The sequence below is a fragment of the Abrus precatorius genome, unplaced genomic scaffold, assembly GCF_003935025.1.
Source record: "Abrus precatorius isolate BTA unplaced genomic scaffold, Abrus_2018 Scaffold9, whole genome shotgun sequence".
NCBI lineage: Eukaryota > Viridiplantae > Streptophyta > Magnoliopsida > Fabales > Fabaceae > Abrus > Abrus precatorius.
Genome location: NW_020874439.1, coordinates 21,984,541 through 22,003,034, shown reverse-complemented (window position 1 = coordinate 22,003,034; position 18,494 = coordinate 21,984,541). Strand labels below are relative to the sequence as shown.

Sequence of the window (18,494 nt, the reverse complement as noted above, 5' to 3'; positions counted from 1 at the left end):
GGAACTTGGGTCTTTCACATTCTCAAATTAAAAAAGCAAGAATTTTTTAGAATAATTAGAACCAAATGATATCATTTACTTTAACATATTTTTAACAGCACTATAAAAAAAATAAAACAGATTTTTAATAGTCTTTTTTTAAGCTATTTAATATATTAATAATTTTAAAAATTATTCATTCATGAACGCTATAATCACTTACTCCTTTAGTATTGACATTCTTACGAAACCTTTTTTTTTTTTACAGTTAGTCAAAAAATAAAAACAAATGTCAGTTCAATTTATAATATTATTTTTTAATAATTAAAAAAAATGTTGGCCACACATATAATACTTTTTTTATTAATAAAAAATAATATTAATTTTTATATAACTGATATTTAATATTTTATTATTAAAAAATAAATATTAATCACAACACTTAACATGACGTAAAAAAAATAATTAAAAAATATTTCATAAAATCTTTATTTTAGTAATTTATTTTTAAATTTATCATATTTTAACAAAAAAAAAAAAGCTATAGTTATATTTTATTCTTATAATTTTTTTGTATATTTCTAGTTTAAAACTCATGTTAAAGTAAAATAATTCTTTTCGGTTAAGTATGAAATTTGTATATTTTAAAATAGTAAATACAATATTTTATATAAAATAGAAATAAAAGGTTATAACATTGCTTTCATATCTATAATACATGAATTAATATACTTATGTTTATTATTTTGTATGAAAAAATTAAATATTTGAATGGCTGATTGAGTATGTGATGGGTGTCCAGCGAAGAATTGATGCTTCCATGGGAACAGGGATTGAATGCTGCGATACTGCCCCAAACTATGTTAAGGTGACATAACTTTTCAACTAAAACCATGTTTTAGGGTTGGTTCATGCAAACCCTAACCAGTAACTACCATAAATGGCAATGCTTGCTTTCACCATCTCTGGTTTCCCTTCAAACCACTCGTTATTCCCTCTTCGCAAGCCATCGCCAACAACAAATGCAACATTTCGCATTGACACCATCAATTCAACCCCCACTCATGCCTCGGAATTGCAACAGAACGCTTCATCCGAACATTTTGGAAAAGGAAATGCGGGTGGCGGAGGAAGGAAGAAGAAATCGAAGGAGAAAGTTCAGTGGGTTTGCAGCAATTGCGGATTCACCACTGGGCAATGGTGGGGTGTGTGTCGATCCTGCAGTGAAGCTGGCACTATGAAAGAGTTTCACGAGCCTAAGTTCAGTGATGGTGATAGTAAAGTTAGTGGATTTTCGGTTTTTGATGACTGTGTGGGGTCTTGGCTCCCACAACAAGAAGGTGAGTTGCGTCCCTTGAGATTGGCTGAGGTTAACAGAGGATTTGATCATCTGCATTGGAGAATTCCTTTGTAAGTTTTCTAGGCCTTAAAAAAAGAAAAAAGAAACTTGGTAATTTAGGATGCGTTTGGATGCATAATTTAATTCAACACTCATTCAATATTTTTTTAAAATGATGACTTATTTTATAATTTAATCATGAAATTTATTGAAATAAGTTTATTTTGATAAACAATATTAAAATGCTTATTGAAATAAGTTAAACAGAGCAGAGAGTCATAACTTATTTCATAAGCTCTTTTAAACAGACCTTTTGTTAGATACAATGACACTGGACACTCAGATGCGTAAATGTGAATGATGTAATAAAATAAAATAAAGATTTTAAATGAAGTCTCAGAACCAATAATAAGGATATTTAAATCTTAATCTTATCTTCTACAGTCTCATCTGGATTACGATCTGAATTACTTAGTCTATGTATTGGTGTTGGAGAGCATCTTAGCATGTACCTGCACTTTTAGTCTGAAGGTAAATGTGGTGCCTTTTGCAAGTGTTATACTGTGTAGCTTGCATGGATTCCAGGTCTGGTTCTTTTGGAAATGAAGTTTCCAGAGTGCTTGGTGGCGGTCTTGTACCAGGTTCAATCCTATTTCTTATTTACATTGAGAATATTTTGTTTTTCCCTTCCCTTTGTTCTGCGGGAATGAAGGATTTTTCTGCACAAAATTCTTAGATGCATCAGGCAGCAGGGGTGTCTAACACCATGATCTCCTGAATTTAATTTTTATTATTTTATGCCAGCTTTTAGTTATATATTGTTTGACAAGAACTGTGTTAGCATACCACTCTTATTTATTTTCATCAAACGTTGTTCTTCTGTTTTGACTGCTGAGATTAATCACAACTCTAATTAAATTATGCTTATCTTTGCACAATTTTTTTGTCTTGATCATGTTTGATGGGTATGACTAGTTCAAAGAGTTGCTACTTGGTGATTTATCTTGGTGAATGGATGGTCATTCTTGGTATTTCTGGATTCTGGATTTTTTTTGTGCCTCCCTATGATCCTAATATTTGAATTCTCCTATGAATGCTTCTAGCTAATTGTCTAAGGAGTTATCTTTCTTAATTCAAGTTCACTAGAAGCCTCATTACAAACTGCATTGAGTATTAATGGCTAACTTTGTTAATAATTCTTGGTTTGAAGGCTCATTGACTTTAGTTGGTGGTGATCCTGGTGTTGGGAAGAGTACTCTGTTGTTACAGGTATGAATTATGCTTGGGACAGTAAAACTGGATTTAGATGGTTAAGTTCCTTTTTTTTTACTTGGTAAACGCTGACTAATATTTGTTTTAATTATGATATTTGAATTGGAAGATTGCTGCATTAATTGCAGAAGGAAATCATGATGGTGTAGCATCTCCAGTTGTGTATGTCTCTGGTGAAGAGGTTTGCTTTAATGGTTTTAAATTTTGAAATTTATTAAAGTTCCATATTGCTGAAAAGCTCACAATGTTTGTAAGAGTTTATTCATTTTACTTGTACTTCTATATGATTGAAAAATAATAGAATTTGATGCTAAATTAATCTGCAGAAAATTACTGGTAAGCCATATTTCAATATCATTGACCCCTTGTTTCCCACCCACATAGTATTCCATTGTAACCAAAGGTGGATAGTGTAGCTTTACCTTTGATTTGCAGCTGTTATTTAGGGTTTGTTATTCTTTTTTATTTAGTTTGCATTTTAACATTAATTTTGGTATTTTGTGTGACAGAGCATTGAACAAATTGGTAACAGAGCAGATCGCCTAAGGATTGAATCAGATATTTATTTATATTCAAGTAATGATATTGAGGTGCTAGCATTTTCTTGCACCATTACTTTTTACATGAATTTTGATTATTTATAATATGTTATTGCTATCTAGAAGTTTATTTGACTTAAATGCTATTCTTAATAATTAATCAGCTTGAGTGTAGCATTGTACATGAGTCCAAACAATTGTTTTTCTTTTAAAATTAATTTTTTTATGGTGTCAGGACATATTGAAGAAAGTTCAGATTCTCTCCCCTGGGGCCCTAGTTGTTGATTCAATACAAACTGTTTATTTAAAAGGAATAATGGGAAGTCCTGGAGGGATTATGCAGGTGAGGAATCCAACCTCCTTCATTTCTACCTTAACTTATGGTCATAGCCATGAAGTCTTTATTTTTCATTGGAATATTTTTCATTGGAAAAAGGACAGCAGTTGTGATGCAGTAATCTTCTGTTGCTTTAAACTTTTTAATTAGTTAATTTAGTCTACTTTCCCATGCCACACCTTATTCCATATTTGAAGTTTCATGAATAAGACAGGTTAATCCTCTATACCAAAAACTGCATTAGCCATACCCTTTTGACGGTGAAATGAAATGCTTGGTTCCATGGTTCATGACGTTTAACCAATGTTATACAGGTGAAGGAATGTACTTCAGCTTTACTGCGATTTGCAAAGAAGACAAACATCCCAGTTCTTTTGGTAAGCAATATGTCATCCAATTTTGTGGGCTATACCTTTTAGATGAGTTTAGTGCGTTGTACTTGAGTGGTGAATCATTTATAATTTTTTAAGCCAGAAAATCTTGCAAATATTTCCGTTCTTTTTTTTTTCATTTCTCATGGTTTAGTGTTATGGTAAATGTGGAAATGCTTTATTATTCACTGTATGAACCTAAAACAGCAGTTATGTGTATTATTTAATAATTAATTGGCATTGCTTGTATGATTTCATTTATGAATTTATGGATTATTTGTGGGCATTTCTATAAAACGCCTTTGAATTGTTGACATTCACGGCCATAGTTTTACTTTTCCCCAACTTTCTTTTATTTTTTTGTTCTGTATTTCAGATTGGACATGTGACAAAGTCTGGAGACATAGCAGGACCTCGTGTCTTGGAGCATATCGTTGATGTTGTTTTGTATATGGAAGTTGGTATCTTGTCACATCTTTCTTTCTTTTTAGGGATTGTTGGTAAAGCTGATTTATACTCATCGCTGTAGTTTCTACGAAAATATTGTATTCTATAATTTTGTAATTATATTCTGAAATTTGGTATTGCAGAACATCGTTTTTCCTGTTTCCTTTTCAAAATTTGATCTGAAATATTTTCCAAACTAAACTTTGGAAGTTATGTTTGTAACACCTTGCATTTGTTGTTCATGATACTTGGAGTTGGCTTTTTGAAAAGCACTGTATCTTCCATATGCTAATTACTCATTTCAATGTGCAGGGTGAGAAGTTCTCTTCCCATCGTATGCTTCGAGCTGTGAAAAATCGATTTGGATCCACTGATGAGGTATGGTACTATAATTATGATATGGATCTAGCATCCTTTCCTGATGGTAATGACTTTATTTCTATCAATGCTTTCTATTACTTTAGATAAAGTAACTGTTGGCAATATTTAATATTTGAATAGAGTGTACTGTGTACCGGCATTGCCTACTTCTTCTGGGGATCTGCTTTTACCTATCATCTGTGCTTAAATGTTTTTGACTTGGGCTTATTTACTACATATTTATTTTGATCTGCATTGCTATTGATTTATTTGGTCAGCTTGGAGTGTTTGAGATGTCACATTCAGGACTTCAGATTGTTTCAAATGCCAGTGAAATGTTTCTCAGTGAGCAACACTTGGATTCTGAAATTTTAGCTGGACTAGCTGTTGCTGTAGTAATGGATGGGAGCCGAACATTCCTTATTGAAATTCAGGTATTTTCTTTTGTACTTTGATTGTGTCAAATATTTTTAGTTTTGAAGCTCATTATGAATTTCCTACTATATTATTTAGAGAAACATCACCTCAACCCCATCACCCTTGTCATCAATACACTATTTGTAGTCTTTGGATTTTGGATCAAATATAATATACGGTGTTGAGGTGAAATAGCATTATCGATTTACCGCCTCAGCACCTTTTGTTGGAACTTGTATCAGGTTGAAACCTAAGTGCTAATCAGTGTGATAATGTAACAATGTATCTTTAATTAAACTTCTTAATTGTTGTTGCCCTGTAGTCGTCTTATTTCTCTTATTATTTCTTCACAGTGAAATGAAGCAATAAAAATATGCTTTCCTTCTTTCAAAGAAATCAAGTGTATGATTATTTACAATGTCTAATTTGAAGTAAATCCAGATAAGTTCTTACTGAAGTCTTCTGATCTACTTGCTTTGGCTTTCAGACTTTCAGTTTGTAGTGCTCATTTTTTTCTACATGTTAGAGAAGAAAACACTAGGAACACACCATCATAATGTCGTCAGCATCCTTTCTATTATTTTTTTCTACTCTGACACCTTCAAAAGAAATTTTTAGCTAATTCCAATCGTATTTTTTGCAGGCACTTTGTCTTTCTGGTTCAACAGGTTCAAGGCAAGTTAATGGGATCCAAGTAAATAGAGCTGATATGATCATATCTGTGAGTTATTGTCTCACGTTTTATTAGCATTTTTATCCCTCCTTCCATACTATATGCATTCACCCATCTTTTAATCTTCTCTTGGTGGAAAGTGAATGAAAAGATCTTGATGGGTATTGCTTTCTTATTCAAAGTATAATCTGGCAATTTGCTGCATTGAAATGAACAGTGTAAATTTGTTCCTTGAACTGCAGGTTCTTATAAAGCAAGCAGGTCTTCGTCTCCGTGAACATGTAAGCTGATTTATGAATGTGATATCATTTCAACATTGAAATTTTTACAGTATTAAATCCTCTGAATAAACAGATTATAGAAAAACAATGGGAATACAACAACAAAGTAAAACTAATACCAACAATGAGAATATTGACAAGTATGCGTGTTCTTAGTTCATTGATCTCTTATTTGGTTGCAAGAATAGCATAAGTTCATTCATTAGCCTACTTTGCACTCTTCTGTGGGGAGAAGGCGATACTAATGCGGTCTGCACCTTTCCTTTTTAGAATTCAGAATTTCAAAGAACTAGATAGACTGCAAAAAATAAAATTATTCACATTTGACTTCTCTTTCTGATTTTTGCATGGTCATCTGGAGTTTTCCAGCAAAACTGTGTAAATTAGCTTATCATTCACGTCACTTAACTTTGACTATGAAATCCATTGCCTGTTTGGTGCTTATAATGGAACCAGCGGATATGTATTTTTATATTTTTACTGATTATATTCTATTTCCTTGGCTTGCCTTACACAACAGGCTGTGTTTTTGAATGTTGTTAGTGGATTGACACTAGCTGAAACTGCAGGAGATCTTGCAATAGCAGCAGCAATTTGCAGCAGGTTCATGTTTTTTTATTATCATTAAAATGATGTAAAATATGTTAATCTGATGATGGGTCATTATCATCTGAGGATTGAGGAGGGTGTTGACCATTTCATTTCATGCACCATGTTTGGAGAAATGAATTTTAGAGCCACTATATAACAAGTTAACCATGTGCTTTTTCTCCCATTCCGGCAATTGTTCCAACCTCCAAATACTCTTATTCTAGATTTTTGTCTTAAGTATTTTAACTTCTTACATCTGTTGTCTTTTCCTTTTCCCTAGTTGCTTGGAGATCCCTATTCCAAATGACATTGCATTCATTGGTGAAATTGGCCTTGGTGGTGAGCTTCGCACGGTGAGAATCTTTTTTGTTATGTTAATATTTCTTTTATGGTATTTTAAGGCCAATTCAGATTCAGTAGCATAACAATGTGCTGAATACAATGTTGAGATTAGCCATTTGCCTATTAGATCTCATGCCTGGTGTCTTCAGTGTCATTTTAAGACTTCTAATAGTGATAATGCTGTAAAGATATTGTGGTATTGAACTCTATTATGGGTTTGAATTATTTGATCAGTTACAGATCTAGAAGGAACCAAGTGTTTAGCTGCTTCATTTTTGTTAAAAACTTTGGGCTTAACTCACTGGTAAAAGCTAACTCATAAGAAAAGGATCTATCTCTATTCTTAATTTATATGAGACATTTTAATACACCTTCCTCACACACTAGACATTTGTAGGCAGTCCAATAATCAAACTGAATAGGCTCTGGTTAAGAAATTTAAACCTAACTTAATCCCAAAAACTAAATCATAAAAGGAGGGTTGTCCTAGCCTTTATAAAAAATATTTTGACTTTATTTCTAACCAATATAAGACATCTTCACAATCTTCAAAAAAATATTCATTGGAAGTTTACTAGATTTTGATTTTATCGCTAGCTTCCACCTTAGATTAAAACCTTGAGGTTGAGTTGACCGAGATTTTCAAGAACTTCACACTGCTTGTATCCATTAAGTCATACTTCAACATAGTGGTTTATTTATTATTTATTTTGCATTCTTATTTATGCGATGATACAGGTTCCTAGAATGGATAAAAGGGTCTACACCGTAGCAAAATTGGGTTACAGAATGTGTATAGTACCCAAGGCGGCTGAAAAAGCTTTAGGAACTGAAGGTTTAGAAAAGATGAAAGTTGTTGGTTGCAGGAATCTGAAAGAGGTTATGAACACTGTATTTCCCAGTATAATGAGAAGAAGCTAGTGATTGGTCACACACAGGATATTTGTGTTGTGCTTGTGCAGATCTTTCATATTAATCTTTTAATTTGTATGATGTAAAGTATGACTTGTTATACTTTTGTAAATATATAGCTTACTTACAACAAGATTTGTTCCAGGTATTCCAAGTATCCTTTTTTTTATTCATTAAAATTTGCAGTAAGTTTAAATTTCCTCAACCATTGTAATACATAACAAGAATTTAAGACCCGAGTTTTCATACTATAATATGGGCTATACTTATATTCAAGTGATACTGCGAGGAGTGGTGTAATTATTGAGATTATTTACTTTTAAAAATGGTATTGTAGCGGGCGTGTAAATTCGTCTGAAAGGTTTGTAAAAATAAATGGCCATGGTATGTTAGACATCACAATAAATAAGAATTTCAATTTTTTTTTAATCGTTGTTAAAACGATGCAACTTCCGTGCTTGTTTCAGTGAATTTTTTTTTTCAGGGTTATTTCAATAAAATTTTATGCATGCTATTTTAAAGTTAAACAAGTTAACCCATATATAGTTTTCTAATGACAAAACATTAAGAAGGCAAGTGTCCACACACAACACAAATAGATAAAAACACCTTACTAGGAACTAAACAAGTTGGTCTGTTCTTCTCATTTAGTCACGAGTTGCTTCCCGCTTGATGCGTGGTGTTGCGTTCTTGGTTGTGTTTCTCCAATGATGTCTTTAGGATTCAAGAAACTAGGTTGATTGGTTGAAGATAGTAACCTTGCCCACATACGATCAGTTATAACTACCTTCTTTTGTCTCTCATTTATACGCTGCACATTACACACAAGTTTAGTTTACAATGAACAAACTATGCATGATTAGGAACTTCTCAAAGGATAATATCAAAGACATCAGAATAATTCATAATAATAATGTTGAGAGTTTTCTATCTAATTTTACTTAAATGTTTAGAGATAAGCAAATGTAGAAGTGACAATAACTTACATAAAATGGAATATAAGCATGTCTACCATTGACCGGGCCAACTGTGAAGCCTGTGTATCCAGCCATTGCACCATGAACTGCACTTTGAGCAAGGAGAGTGCAATATACATTATCAGATGCAATACTTGGAACAGCACGAATCATGTAGGTAGGATCTGCCACACACCAAAATTTCCGATTGGTTACAACATAAAGTTTGTAGTTATATAGGTAATACACAATCATTTGCACCTTTAAAAAGAATAGAGCTCACCAATGTACTTCAGATTTATAGCCATTTTTTTACTTTTTGTGAAGTGGTCCTACAAAATAAACAAATAAACTTGTTACTGGGAAAAACGAAAACTGTTATATATCCATGTAGCTAATATAAACAATCAATTCTAAATTTGATCTAATTACATGTGGTTTTTCTTCAGATGCTTGGACGTAACAATGTAAGATACTTGAAAATTGTTAACTATAATGCAAAAATAGTGACTCTCTCTTTTACTAGAAAACACATACTTCAGGAGTATTATTCCAGTTGTTTTACCTTAATCTTCTGGGATAACCAAAGACCAACATCTTGAAGTAACTTTTTGCCAGAATCATCCTGCTTGTCCATAACAGATAGGCTTTCTGAAATAAGCTCCTGACCTGCACCTTCAGCGATTACTATAACTATGTGCCCATTTTCTGTGAGTCTTTTCCTGATGAACTCAAAGAGTCCACCTGGACCCTCCAGGTAAAAGGGTGACTCTGGAATTAAGCAACAATCCACATCTCGGCTAGCAAGAGTCGCATACATAGCTATAAATCCTGTATGATTAGGTCATGTCAAATAACCATAACAACTAGTACTAAAAAAGAAGGAAATGATAAAATTCACAAAAGAATAACTACCAAAAGAAAATGAGAAAGGATTATGAAGAATTTTTAGCATAATCAAGCATGACAAGTAATCTTTCAGATCTTCCACTCTATATAATTACCATCAACTAAACTTGTAAATTACCATAATAATAAAGGATACATACCACTATTACGACCCATTAGCTTGACAACACCAATACCATTCTCAGTGCTTTCTGCTTCCACATGAGCAGCATTTATAGCTCGTTGTGCTTCTACAACGGCGGTGTCAAAACCAAATGACTTATCAATTACCTGATTAATTAAGTGATTTGTTTAAAATCAAATCCCTTTTCCTTCTAAGAAAAATAGCTTAAATTGTAGGACTTCGAAAGTACAATTCAAGCATGCTTACTGGGATATCATTATCAACAGATTTTGGAATTCCCACCACTGAAACTTTCAAGCCACGTCTTCTAATTTCCTGTGAGCAACATAACAAAACCTCAATAATTATATCAAAATTTAAATTGCTGCAAACTGCATACTAACATCAGCTAACTACCTCAAAAATCACAGAAGCCCCTCTCTGAGTTCCATCTCCTCCAAGTATGTAAACCTGATTAATTCCGCGATCCTGAATGCTATCAACAATCTTTGAGGTGTCATGACCTCCTTGTGAGGTACCAAGGATGGTTCCACCACGTTTGTGGATATCATTGACAACCTTTGGAGTTAAAGGAATAGTATTTCGAGAATAAAAACCTCTACAGCCTCCCTGCATGCAAGTGAATGGAAGTGAGGGAAAAGAGAAAGCCATGTTATACTTGAACCAAACACCAGAACCAAAAATCTAATGGTCGTGAAAATTTCCAAATGAAGCAACAAATCTGTCATAGTTTGAAATAAAGAAAACACGAAAAGTGATTAAAGTGTGGTCCATAAACAATACCTCTATTCCCAGGACTTTGTGTACTCCATACATATGGTATAAGCCGCAAACTATTTCTCTGATCACTGTATTTACACCAGGACACAAACCCCCACATGTGACAATACAAGCATACACATCATCTGACTCAAAATATACCTGGGAAGCATTCAATCATTCTTATAAGTTACCCCATAAATCACATAGAACATAGCTAGAAACCAAAGGTTCATCGTTTTTAAAAGAAAAAGAACCTTCTGACGAGGCCCAGCACGGCGAAAATGGGTTCCTCTTGGGCTATTCTTATGTATCACTATCTATACAAAGAAAGAACAAAACTTGAATCAACATTTGAGGAACACTACACAAGAGTACCACAAAAGATGAGAATAACTTGCCTGTTGCGCAACAGTATCATCAACGTTAACAAAATACTGCCTGATGAAGCATAAACCAATCAACTTTATCATCAAATTGAGTTACCATAGCAATGTGAAAAGTCACAACATAGTAACACTAACTAACACCAGGAAGAATCAATGTTCAATTTTACTACAGAAAGCAAGTAAGTAACGTACTTAACAACTGAATAGGAAGGATTGTCTTGCAACGGATTAGGATATGTCTGCATGATTATGACCCAAAAGTGTAACAAAAAAGAGAATCAGAACATGTTTGTAAGCAATCAAAGTCCAAAGACATGCATGAACTCATGCATGCAAATGTAGCACAGAGAATCATTATTTTTCTTCTTTTTCTTTTATTAAAGCAAACAAACAAAGGCATTTGGAGAAGAACAGCTTACAGAGAGATGAGGGATGTAGTCAGCTAGGTGAGGAACATCTTCAAGGATATAGCCAGCAACACCGGTGATGAGCTTGTGGTCTGAGGTGGCAGAATTAACCATGGTGAATGATGATGGTGACGGTTGATTTGGAGAGAGAGGGAAAAGGTTGCGTAATAGTAGTAGTAATGGCAGGGAATGGAAGAGAAATCAGAATATGTGTTGGTGTGATCAATTATCAAAGCAGAGGAATCTGAGAGAAGAGCTTGAAGAAGAGGCCATGAAGGTCGGTGGTAAGTGGAATTGGTATATATAACGGAGTGCAGGGGTGGATATAATCACAGCCGTTGGTTGATGAAGATGAATCATGAATCCAACGGCTAGAGATACAGGTGGGGTTGACCACAACCAAGTGTTTGTTACAACATACTAGTCCAGCGTAAGTGGATCAGAACACAGAAGAGAATGCTAGAACCAGAATGACTACCAAAACATGCTTGTGTCAATTAAAAAAGCACAATCCAATGGCAGGGTGAAACGTGTTCTAGAACTTTGAAAAATTTGGGGTTAAGTAAAATGTTACTCTAAATGGTAAATGGTAAAATTTACATTATGCTGATGACAAAGTAACAAAAAGCAGCGGTATTAACTATTTTAAGACAGTTTGGATTCGGATTCGCATTCTACTTGAGTAGTTAAAATAGTTAACAAGTTTCTCTTTTGTCAAGAAATAATTGTCTAGTTCAAAATGTGGGCCTTGCAACTTTTACTGGGGCAGATACTATCGGCCCAATTACTTTTGGGCTTGGTGGATAGTTGTTTAATTTGATTAAAACTAACATTAATATCAAGGCCGAAAAACAAACTAAAATTAATATTATTGACCATTTCCAAATTAATGTGGTTCTCTATCGTGTGTTGCCCTGCTTCATAGGCGTCTTGCTTTGCGGTGTCAGAAGAAAACAAGCACATACAATACAAGTTCTCTCTTCATTTTGATTTAGGGATTCATTCTCCTTCTAACTCGCCATGTACAGAGCAGCAGCTTCATCACTCAAGACCCATCTCAAGGTTACTACCACTACCATCCTCTCCTTTTCATCCCAACTCAACTGTTGTTCTTATTATTATTTAATGTTTAGAACAAGAAAAAATTTGGAAACTACCCAGATAACAAATTTTGATTTTGATCGGTAAAAATTGTTTTTTTATTGGTTTTCTGAGAAATCAGTTTGGTGGGGTGGGATATTGGACCCTTTTTTTATTATTCATTATATGAAATTAAATCCTAGGCAACCGGTGTTGCTAATTCCTAGATTGTTTTCCGTGTTACAAATGACTTTTTTGTTTATTCCTATGAAGGGGGGGGGGGGAATTGGTTTAATGGAGTGTTCATTTTGTGGTGAATGATGTTTGTGTGATGATGTTGTGTAATGAAACCTTGTGATTAGGGCAATGGAGGCAAGTTGGGATCCGCTAGGTTTGCCACTTCAGCGGCGGTAGCTACAAGGACTTCTTCAGGTGGTTTGTTTAGCTGGCTTACTGGAGAGAGTTCTAGTTCTCTTCCTCCTTTGGACATACCACTTGGTGGTATTGTTCTACCTGATCCACTTCCAGATCATGTTGAACCAAGCAAGACCAAGATCACAACACTCCCCAATGGACTCAAAATAGCATCAGAGACTTCACCGGTATGGACATGTTTCTAGCTTTTTGATGTTTTGATATATGTTGAATGACAACGTTGTTGTAAGATTTAATAGTGTTGTTGAGGTGTTTGGCTAGCATGTTGAATTTTTTGCTTTTCCATTTTGGTTGTTTATTAGAACCCTGCAGCCTCAATTGGATTATATCTTGACTGTGGTTCCATCTATGAGACGCCTTTGTCTAGTGGGGCTTCACACTTGCTGGAGCGAATGGCTTTCAAAAGCACAACAAACCGTAGTCACTTTCGTATTGTAAGGGAAGTTGAAGCAATTGGTGGTAATATAGGAGCCTCAGCCTCTAGGGAGCAAATGGGTTATACTTTTGATGCCTTGAAGACCTATGTTCCCCAAATGGTTGAATTGCTGGTTGACTGTGTAAGGAATCCAGCCTTCATGGATTGGGAGGTCAACGAAGAGGTATTTATTTTTCAGTGACTCTCTTTTCTCTAGGACTGATATTGTAATTCTTAAGCGAGAAACCTCATTCTTCATTTTCTGCAGCAAATTTCAATCTTTTGTGGTCTAGAGTATGATGGATAAACAATTACGTACATTCCTTTTATAGAAAAAATCATGGACCCTGTCATGTCGGGTGATACTCGGTTGTTGATGTGAAAATAGTTATGGGAAAATGAAACACCAATAGTGTCTCTTTATGTTTTTATACAGGATATTCCTCTCTTTTATGTATACCTACGCTTTAATTACCTCCAACAAAAGCATATGAAAGGGAGACAAAGCTATTCATTATTTTTCTTCAGTTACCTATTCTACCCTGCTTAGTTCTAACTATACTAAGTCGTGTGCTGAGTGAAAAATTAATTATTTCTTAGCCCTGACTTCCTTTAAGTATTATCTCCACTTTCACTTTCAAATCTTTTTGTGTTCCGAGAAGGATGATAACAAACGTTGGGAGAACCACACTGCAATAGCAGAAAACCTAGCCATCCTAGTGTGAGATCCCAAGGCCATAGAAAACCCACATTAGAATCCCTTATTTCCAATGTAGAACTTAATTTCCCTAGCTTGCAATTGGACCCTAACATTTCTTTCTACCTAGCTCACTAGCTGTGCATAGTCTTTAGACCCATATATTTTTAGAAAGCTTGGATACTAATTGATATCAACCTCAAGAGAACCACACCATGAAAACTAGCCATTATGCTGGAGATCCCAAAGACATATTAAAACCCATGATGAAATCCCATACTTTTCCAGTGTGGGACTCATGTCCCTTGCCTTGTAATTGGATTATAAGAGTCACACAATACAGGAGTCTTGATAAAAGCATGCCACTCCATTCTGACATTATACTATTATGTGCTGATAGCTGTTATGGTAATCCTTCTGAACTTTTTGACTTGAACCCTCTATTGGAACAGCTTCGGAAGGTAAAAGCAGAGCTTGGAGAACTCTCTAACAATCCCCAGGGCTTGCTTTTGGAAGCAGTTCACTCAGCTGGTTATTCTGGTGCATTGGCTTATCCTCTTTTGGCTCCTGAATCAGCACTGAACAGATTGGATGGCCCCAGTTTAGAGGAATTTGTTATTGTAAGATCTGTTATCCTCTCCGATACTCCATGAATTCTACTGGTATTAATTTATGTCTTACAACTTATTCAGTTATTCCTTTCCGTTTTTTTAATCTGACTGTTGCCAAATGTGAAAAATCAGGAGAATTACACAGCACCTAGAATGGTACTTGCAGCATCTGGGGTTGAGCATGAAGAGCTTCTGTCTGTTGCTGAGTCACTTCTATCCGATCTACCAAGTGTTCCTCGTCCTGAAGAACCAAAATCTATCTATGTTGGGGGTGATTTTCGTCGCCATGGTGAATCAGGGGTGCGTGAAAATTGTTATACAATATTATTTCCATTTTCTTGTATCTCATTCTTTTCAGTTATCGACTTCAAAGACATACTGTTATTCACCTGTCAAGAAATGTTGAAATGGCAGGCCACACATGTTGCTATTGCTTTTGAAGTGCCTGGTGGCTGGCAAAAAGAGAAAGATGCAATAGTTTTGACTGTTTTACAGGTAACCATTTTGTCTGAGTCTTTATGATAGAAATACCGTGCCTTTTGTTTTTCCATCTTTACTTCTGTTGCACAGAAAAGGAAGAAATGATTGAATGGAAATAATAATTGAGTCATGCAGATGCTTATGGGAGGAGGTGGGTCATTCTCAGCTGGGGGCCCTGGGAAAGGGATGCACTCAAGGTTATGTAAGTTTTGCTTATGTCCTCTTGTCTACTATTTAGTTTGGTCATCATCTATGCGCATAAACCTTGTCATTATTTTTTACTAACTTCCATTTGTGAAGAGTAACACTTATCTGCCTAATACCCACTTTGCTTTCTTCTGTCATTGTATGTACACACATTCTTTAACTCTTATATTTAACTTTTGCATGTACAATTGAGTCCAGATCTTCGCGTCTTGAATGAATATCAACAGATTCAATCCTTTTCTGCATTCAACAGTATCTTCAATAATACAGGACTGTTTGGCATTTATGCAAGCACTGTAAGAAAAACTCGCTATAGTTTCTCGGCTTTGTCACTTCTTAATATGTTATGCTTAGGTTGACACATCTGAAATTTGTGGATGTAGAGCCCTGATTTTGTGCCAAAAGCTGTGGAAATAGCAGCCAAAGAACTAATAGCAATTGCATCACCTGGACAAGGTTTTACTTATATTCTTTATTGTTACTGCTGTATTTTAATGACAATCTTTATTTGTGCAAAATTAAACTAGCACTTCTTGATGCAGTTTCACAGGTACAGCTTGACCGTGCCAAAAAATCCACAAAGTCAGCAGTTCTAATGAATCTGGAATCAAGAGTATGCTCTCACTTTTTCATTACATAAACTGTGATGTTTTAAATACTGTGGAAGATTTCTTTCACCTAGACTCTTCTTGTTTACGCACCCTCAAGCAGCATCAATTTTTCCAAATCAATTAGTCTTGCATACTGGTAGGAACTGACAATATATGAATATTATTTATCCATCTAAAAGGGAGCTCAGCCTCCTTACAACCCTGAAAAATCCTCCAGAAAACACCTTCAAAGCAAAACTATGAAAATTAACAAAGATACCACCTCAAACATACAATATCTTGTCTAGCGTTGCCACTGGCTCCTTCCCACCTGAACCAAAAAAGCCTCTTTTAAAAGTATGTGACTATATCATCATTGCATGCTTCTTCCTTTTTGTTGATTACCCTTCTCATTCTTCTTTTAATTAGATTTCTTATCAATTCTCATATGCTAAAAAATAATACTATTTGCAGATGATTGCATCAGAAGACATAGGAAGGCAGATTTTGACTTATGGAGAAAGGTAAACAATCAATCCCAGAAGACCTTAAGAGATTGTTCTTTTCATTCATGTCATCATTGTCATGTCTCTTTACCTTAAGAGACATAAAGAGACATAGGTTACTCAATGCTACCTTTTCTTCTCTCTCTTTGTAAACTGTAATATAAGAAATTTTTCTTATCTATTTCACAGGAAGCCAGTGGAGCAGTTCTTGAAGGCTGTAGATGAAATCACGTTGAATGATATCACTAAAATAGCTCAGAAGATTATTTCCTCTCCTTTGACCATGGCATCATATGGGGATGGTAATGAGTTTTCCCTTTAATTATTTATTTAATGATAATGCTAATCTCCTATTAATCTCTTCTTTCTTTTGTGGCAGTCATAAATGTGCCCAGTTATGAATCAGTTAACAGAATGTTCCATGCAAAATGAAATTGCATGTTATTGTGAATCTTTGGGTCATCATATTTTATAGATCACACGGGTGGCTACTCCCAATTTTCATGAGCAATGCTGAAAATAATTCCCAGAGAAATTTTTGTCCGGATCTGAGGAACCATTCATAATTTCGGTTCCGTGTTTCTCTCTTTCTTTTTTCTTTTTCTTTTTTTTTTTTCTTGTAACGATTTGCCTAATGCATTAGGTGAACGATCTCATGGCTAATGATCACCTCAATTTTTGTTTATTTTTGAATTTATTTTATCTTGTTTCGTGGCTAAAGAGAGAAGATAGAAAATTAGTTTCGAGATAATTATTAATATTATTATTATTATTATTATTATCTTAAGAGTAAAATTGGAAGAAAAAACTAAATCTACCTTCAAATAATAAAATAACTATTATTTTGAGAGAGAAAAAATTAGGTAAAGTATTGTTTATTGTCGGTAATAATTTATTATCAGTCTTTCATTTTAAATTTTTATTACTTTTAGAGGACTGAAATTATTAATATTGAAATAAAAGTTTTGGCCAAATCTAATTAAAATATTTTATCGGTAATATTCTAATAATATATGTTTCTTTCAACTTATTTTTAACGTGTTCTTTGATATTATCAATTTCATTCAGCCTTTGTTCTACTTTGGATAAATTTTAAACAGGTAATGAGGAGAAAAAATTAAAAAATAATAATCAAATTTTTGTATGTTAAAATCAATTTACAAATTTCGTGTTTTAAATTAAAGAACTTTTAAAATAATAAAAGATTATGAATTAGTTTAAATTTATAAATAAATATATATATATATATATATATATATATTTTTACTTTCTTAGCTCCTATAAATATTTATACAAATTAATATAAACAAAGTCTTTATCATTAATTTCTAATGGTATGTTTGTTTATATGTTGTTCGTATCCTATAAGCACAATATATATATATATATATGTGTGTGTGACTTTCAATTTATTCCAACTTTATTTGCATACGTAATATCATTTGTATATATTACCTTTCCATTGATTCATTACTCATGCATGAGTCTCTGTAGGACGACAATGTTGGCCATTGGCAGATCATTTAGTAATGGTATGGAATATCTCGTGCAAAACTAAAACAATATAAAAATCAATTCTTTTATATTTAACTCTTTTTTCTTTCTCTCCTTTGAATTTTTTATTAGCATGCTGTATTTGCTATATCTTACCAAGTATGAAACTATTTAGATGAAGTATATCAATTTTTTTATTTTGCTTTTTTACTATGAAAATCTATTTCTAACTTTACATTTTTTTTTTTTAAGTCTGCTTGCATTCAAGTCAAGAATATTTATAAATATAAATATGAAGCAAAAAATATAATTAATAACGTCAAGATAAATATACATTTATTATTAATTAGATGTGGGTCCAAAAATATTATTAAATATTTTATTACATACTATTAAGCACGTAGATTAATTGCCAGAGAATTATTTTAGTTAAACATGCAGTTTCGAGTTTGAATTTATACAAAGGCAGTAGAGAATATTCATATTACAGAAAGAATAAAATTCTCCGTTGCATAATTAAAAATCACATGCAATCGACAATATCAGAAATGAATCAATTAGGTGGAATTTTATAT

General features: G+C 33.6%; 3 protein-coding genes across 5 annotated transcripts; 2 read left to right on the top strand and 1 right to left on the bottom strand.

The window, feature by feature from the left end:
* The first annotated feature begins 699 nt into the window (after positions 1 to 699).
* LOC113849645 (DNA repair protein RadA) lies at positions 700 to 8,028 on the top strand. Of its 2 annotated transcripts, XM_027479687.1 has the most exons (15): positions 700 to 1,389; positions 1,904 to 1,959; positions 2,529 to 2,587; positions 2,700 to 2,771; positions 3,100 to 3,180; positions 3,365 to 3,472; positions 3,781 to 3,843; positions 4,214 to 4,294; positions 4,597 to 4,662; positions 4,923 to 5,078; positions 5,705 to 5,782; positions 5,977 to 6,015; positions 6,536 to 6,618; positions 6,887 to 6,959; positions 7,687 to 8,027. In XM_027479687.1, the coding sequence occupies exons 1-15, from the start codon at positions 920 to 922 to the stop codon at positions 7,867 to 7,869; spliced, it is 1,668 nt and encodes a 555-aa protein (XP_027335488.1). In that variant the 5' UTR covers positions 700 to 919; the 3' UTR covers positions 7,870 to 8,027. The 2 variants fall into 2 exon arrangements, with proteins under 2 accessions (XP_027335488.1, XP_027335489.1); XM_027479688.1 differs by lacking the exon at positions 6,536 to 6,618 and having other exon boundaries at positions 745 to 1,389; positions 7,687 to 8,028.
* A 475-nt stretch (positions 8,029 to 8,503) lies between these two features.
* Positions 8,504 to 11,540, bottom strand: LOC113851008 (ATP-dependent 6-phosphofructokinase 3-like). The gene is made up of 12 exons (XM_027481504.1): positions 11,417 to 11,540; positions 11,190 to 11,236; positions 11,010 to 11,049; positions 10,866 to 10,928; positions 10,633 to 10,770; positions 10,246 to 10,458; positions 10,096 to 10,164; positions 9,866 to 9,995; positions 9,382 to 9,647; positions 9,100 to 9,148; positions 8,847 to 9,001; positions 8,504 to 8,671 (listed from the first exon to the last, which is right to left on the bottom strand). Exons 1-12 carry the CDS (start codon positions 11,516 to 11,518, stop codon positions 8,504 to 8,506), a joined length of 1,440 nt encoding a protein of 479 aa, XP_027337305.1. The 5' UTR covers positions 11,519 to 11,540.
* A 772-nt stretch (positions 11,541 to 12,312) lies between these two features.
* LOC113849650 (mitochondrial-processing peptidase subunit alpha-like) lies at positions 12,313 to 17,140 on the top strand. 2 transcript variants are annotated; one of them, XM_027479699.1, is made up of 13 exons: positions 12,313 to 12,466; positions 12,847 to 13,086; positions 13,222 to 13,518; positions 14,484 to 14,651; positions 14,775 to 14,942; positions 15,057 to 15,137; positions 15,258 to 15,324; positions 15,528 to 15,625; positions 15,713 to 15,785; positions 15,872 to 15,942; positions 16,394 to 16,443; positions 16,615 to 16,727; positions 16,805 to 17,140. In XM_027479699.1, the coding sequence occupies exons 1-13, from the start codon at positions 12,425 to 12,427 to the stop codon at positions 16,855 to 16,857; spliced, it is 1,521 nt and encodes a 506-aa protein (XP_027335500.1). In that variant the 5' UTR covers positions 12,313 to 12,424; the 3' UTR covers positions 16,858 to 17,140. The 2 variants fall into 2 exon arrangements, with proteins under 2 accessions (XP_027335500.1, XP_027335499.1); XM_027479698.1 differs by having other exon boundaries at positions 16,802 to 17,092.
* The last annotated feature ends 1,354 nt before the right edge of the window (positions 17,141 to 18,494 follow it).

Excerpts from the sequence above, each read along its gene's own strand:
- LOC113849645 (XM_027479687.1), top strand. The coding sequence starts at position 920 with ATGGCAATGCTTGCTTTCACCATCTCTGGTTTCCCTTCAAACCACTCG. Across the intron at positions 2,772-3,099 it reads TGTATGTCTCTGGTGAAGAG|AGCATTGAACAAATTGGTAA; the intron begins GTTTGCTTTAAT and ends TTTGTGTGACAG. Across the intron at positions 3,844-4,213 it reads CAAACATCCCAGTTCTTTTG|ATTGGACATGTGACAAAGTC; the intron begins GTAAGCAATATG and ends TCTGTATTTCAG.
- LOC113851008 (XM_027481504.1), bottom strand. The coding sequence starts at position 11,518 with ATGGTTAATTCTGCCACCTCAGACCACAAGCTCATCACCGGTGTTGCT. Across the intron at positions 10,771-10,865 it reads GTGCTGGGCCTCGTCAGAAG|GTATATTTTGAGTCAGATGA; the intron begins GTTCTTTTTCTT and ends AATGCTTCCCAG. Across the intron at positions 8,672-8,846 it reads ATGCTTATATTCCATTTTAT|CGTATAAATGAGAGACAAAA; the intron begins GTAAGTTATTGT and ends TGTAATGTGCAG.
- LOC113849650 (XM_027479698.1), top strand. The coding sequence starts at position 12,425 with ATGTACAGAGCAGCAGCTTCATCACTCAAGACCCATCTCAAG. Across the intron at positions 12,467-12,846 it reads CACTCAAGACCCATCTCAAG|GGCAATGGAGGCAAGTTGGG; the intron begins GTTACTACCACT and ends CCTTGTGATTAG. Across the intron at positions 14,943-15,056 it reads GTCGCCATGGTGAATCAGGG|GCCACACATGTTGCTATTGC; the intron begins GTGCGTGAAAAT and ends TTGAAATGGCAG.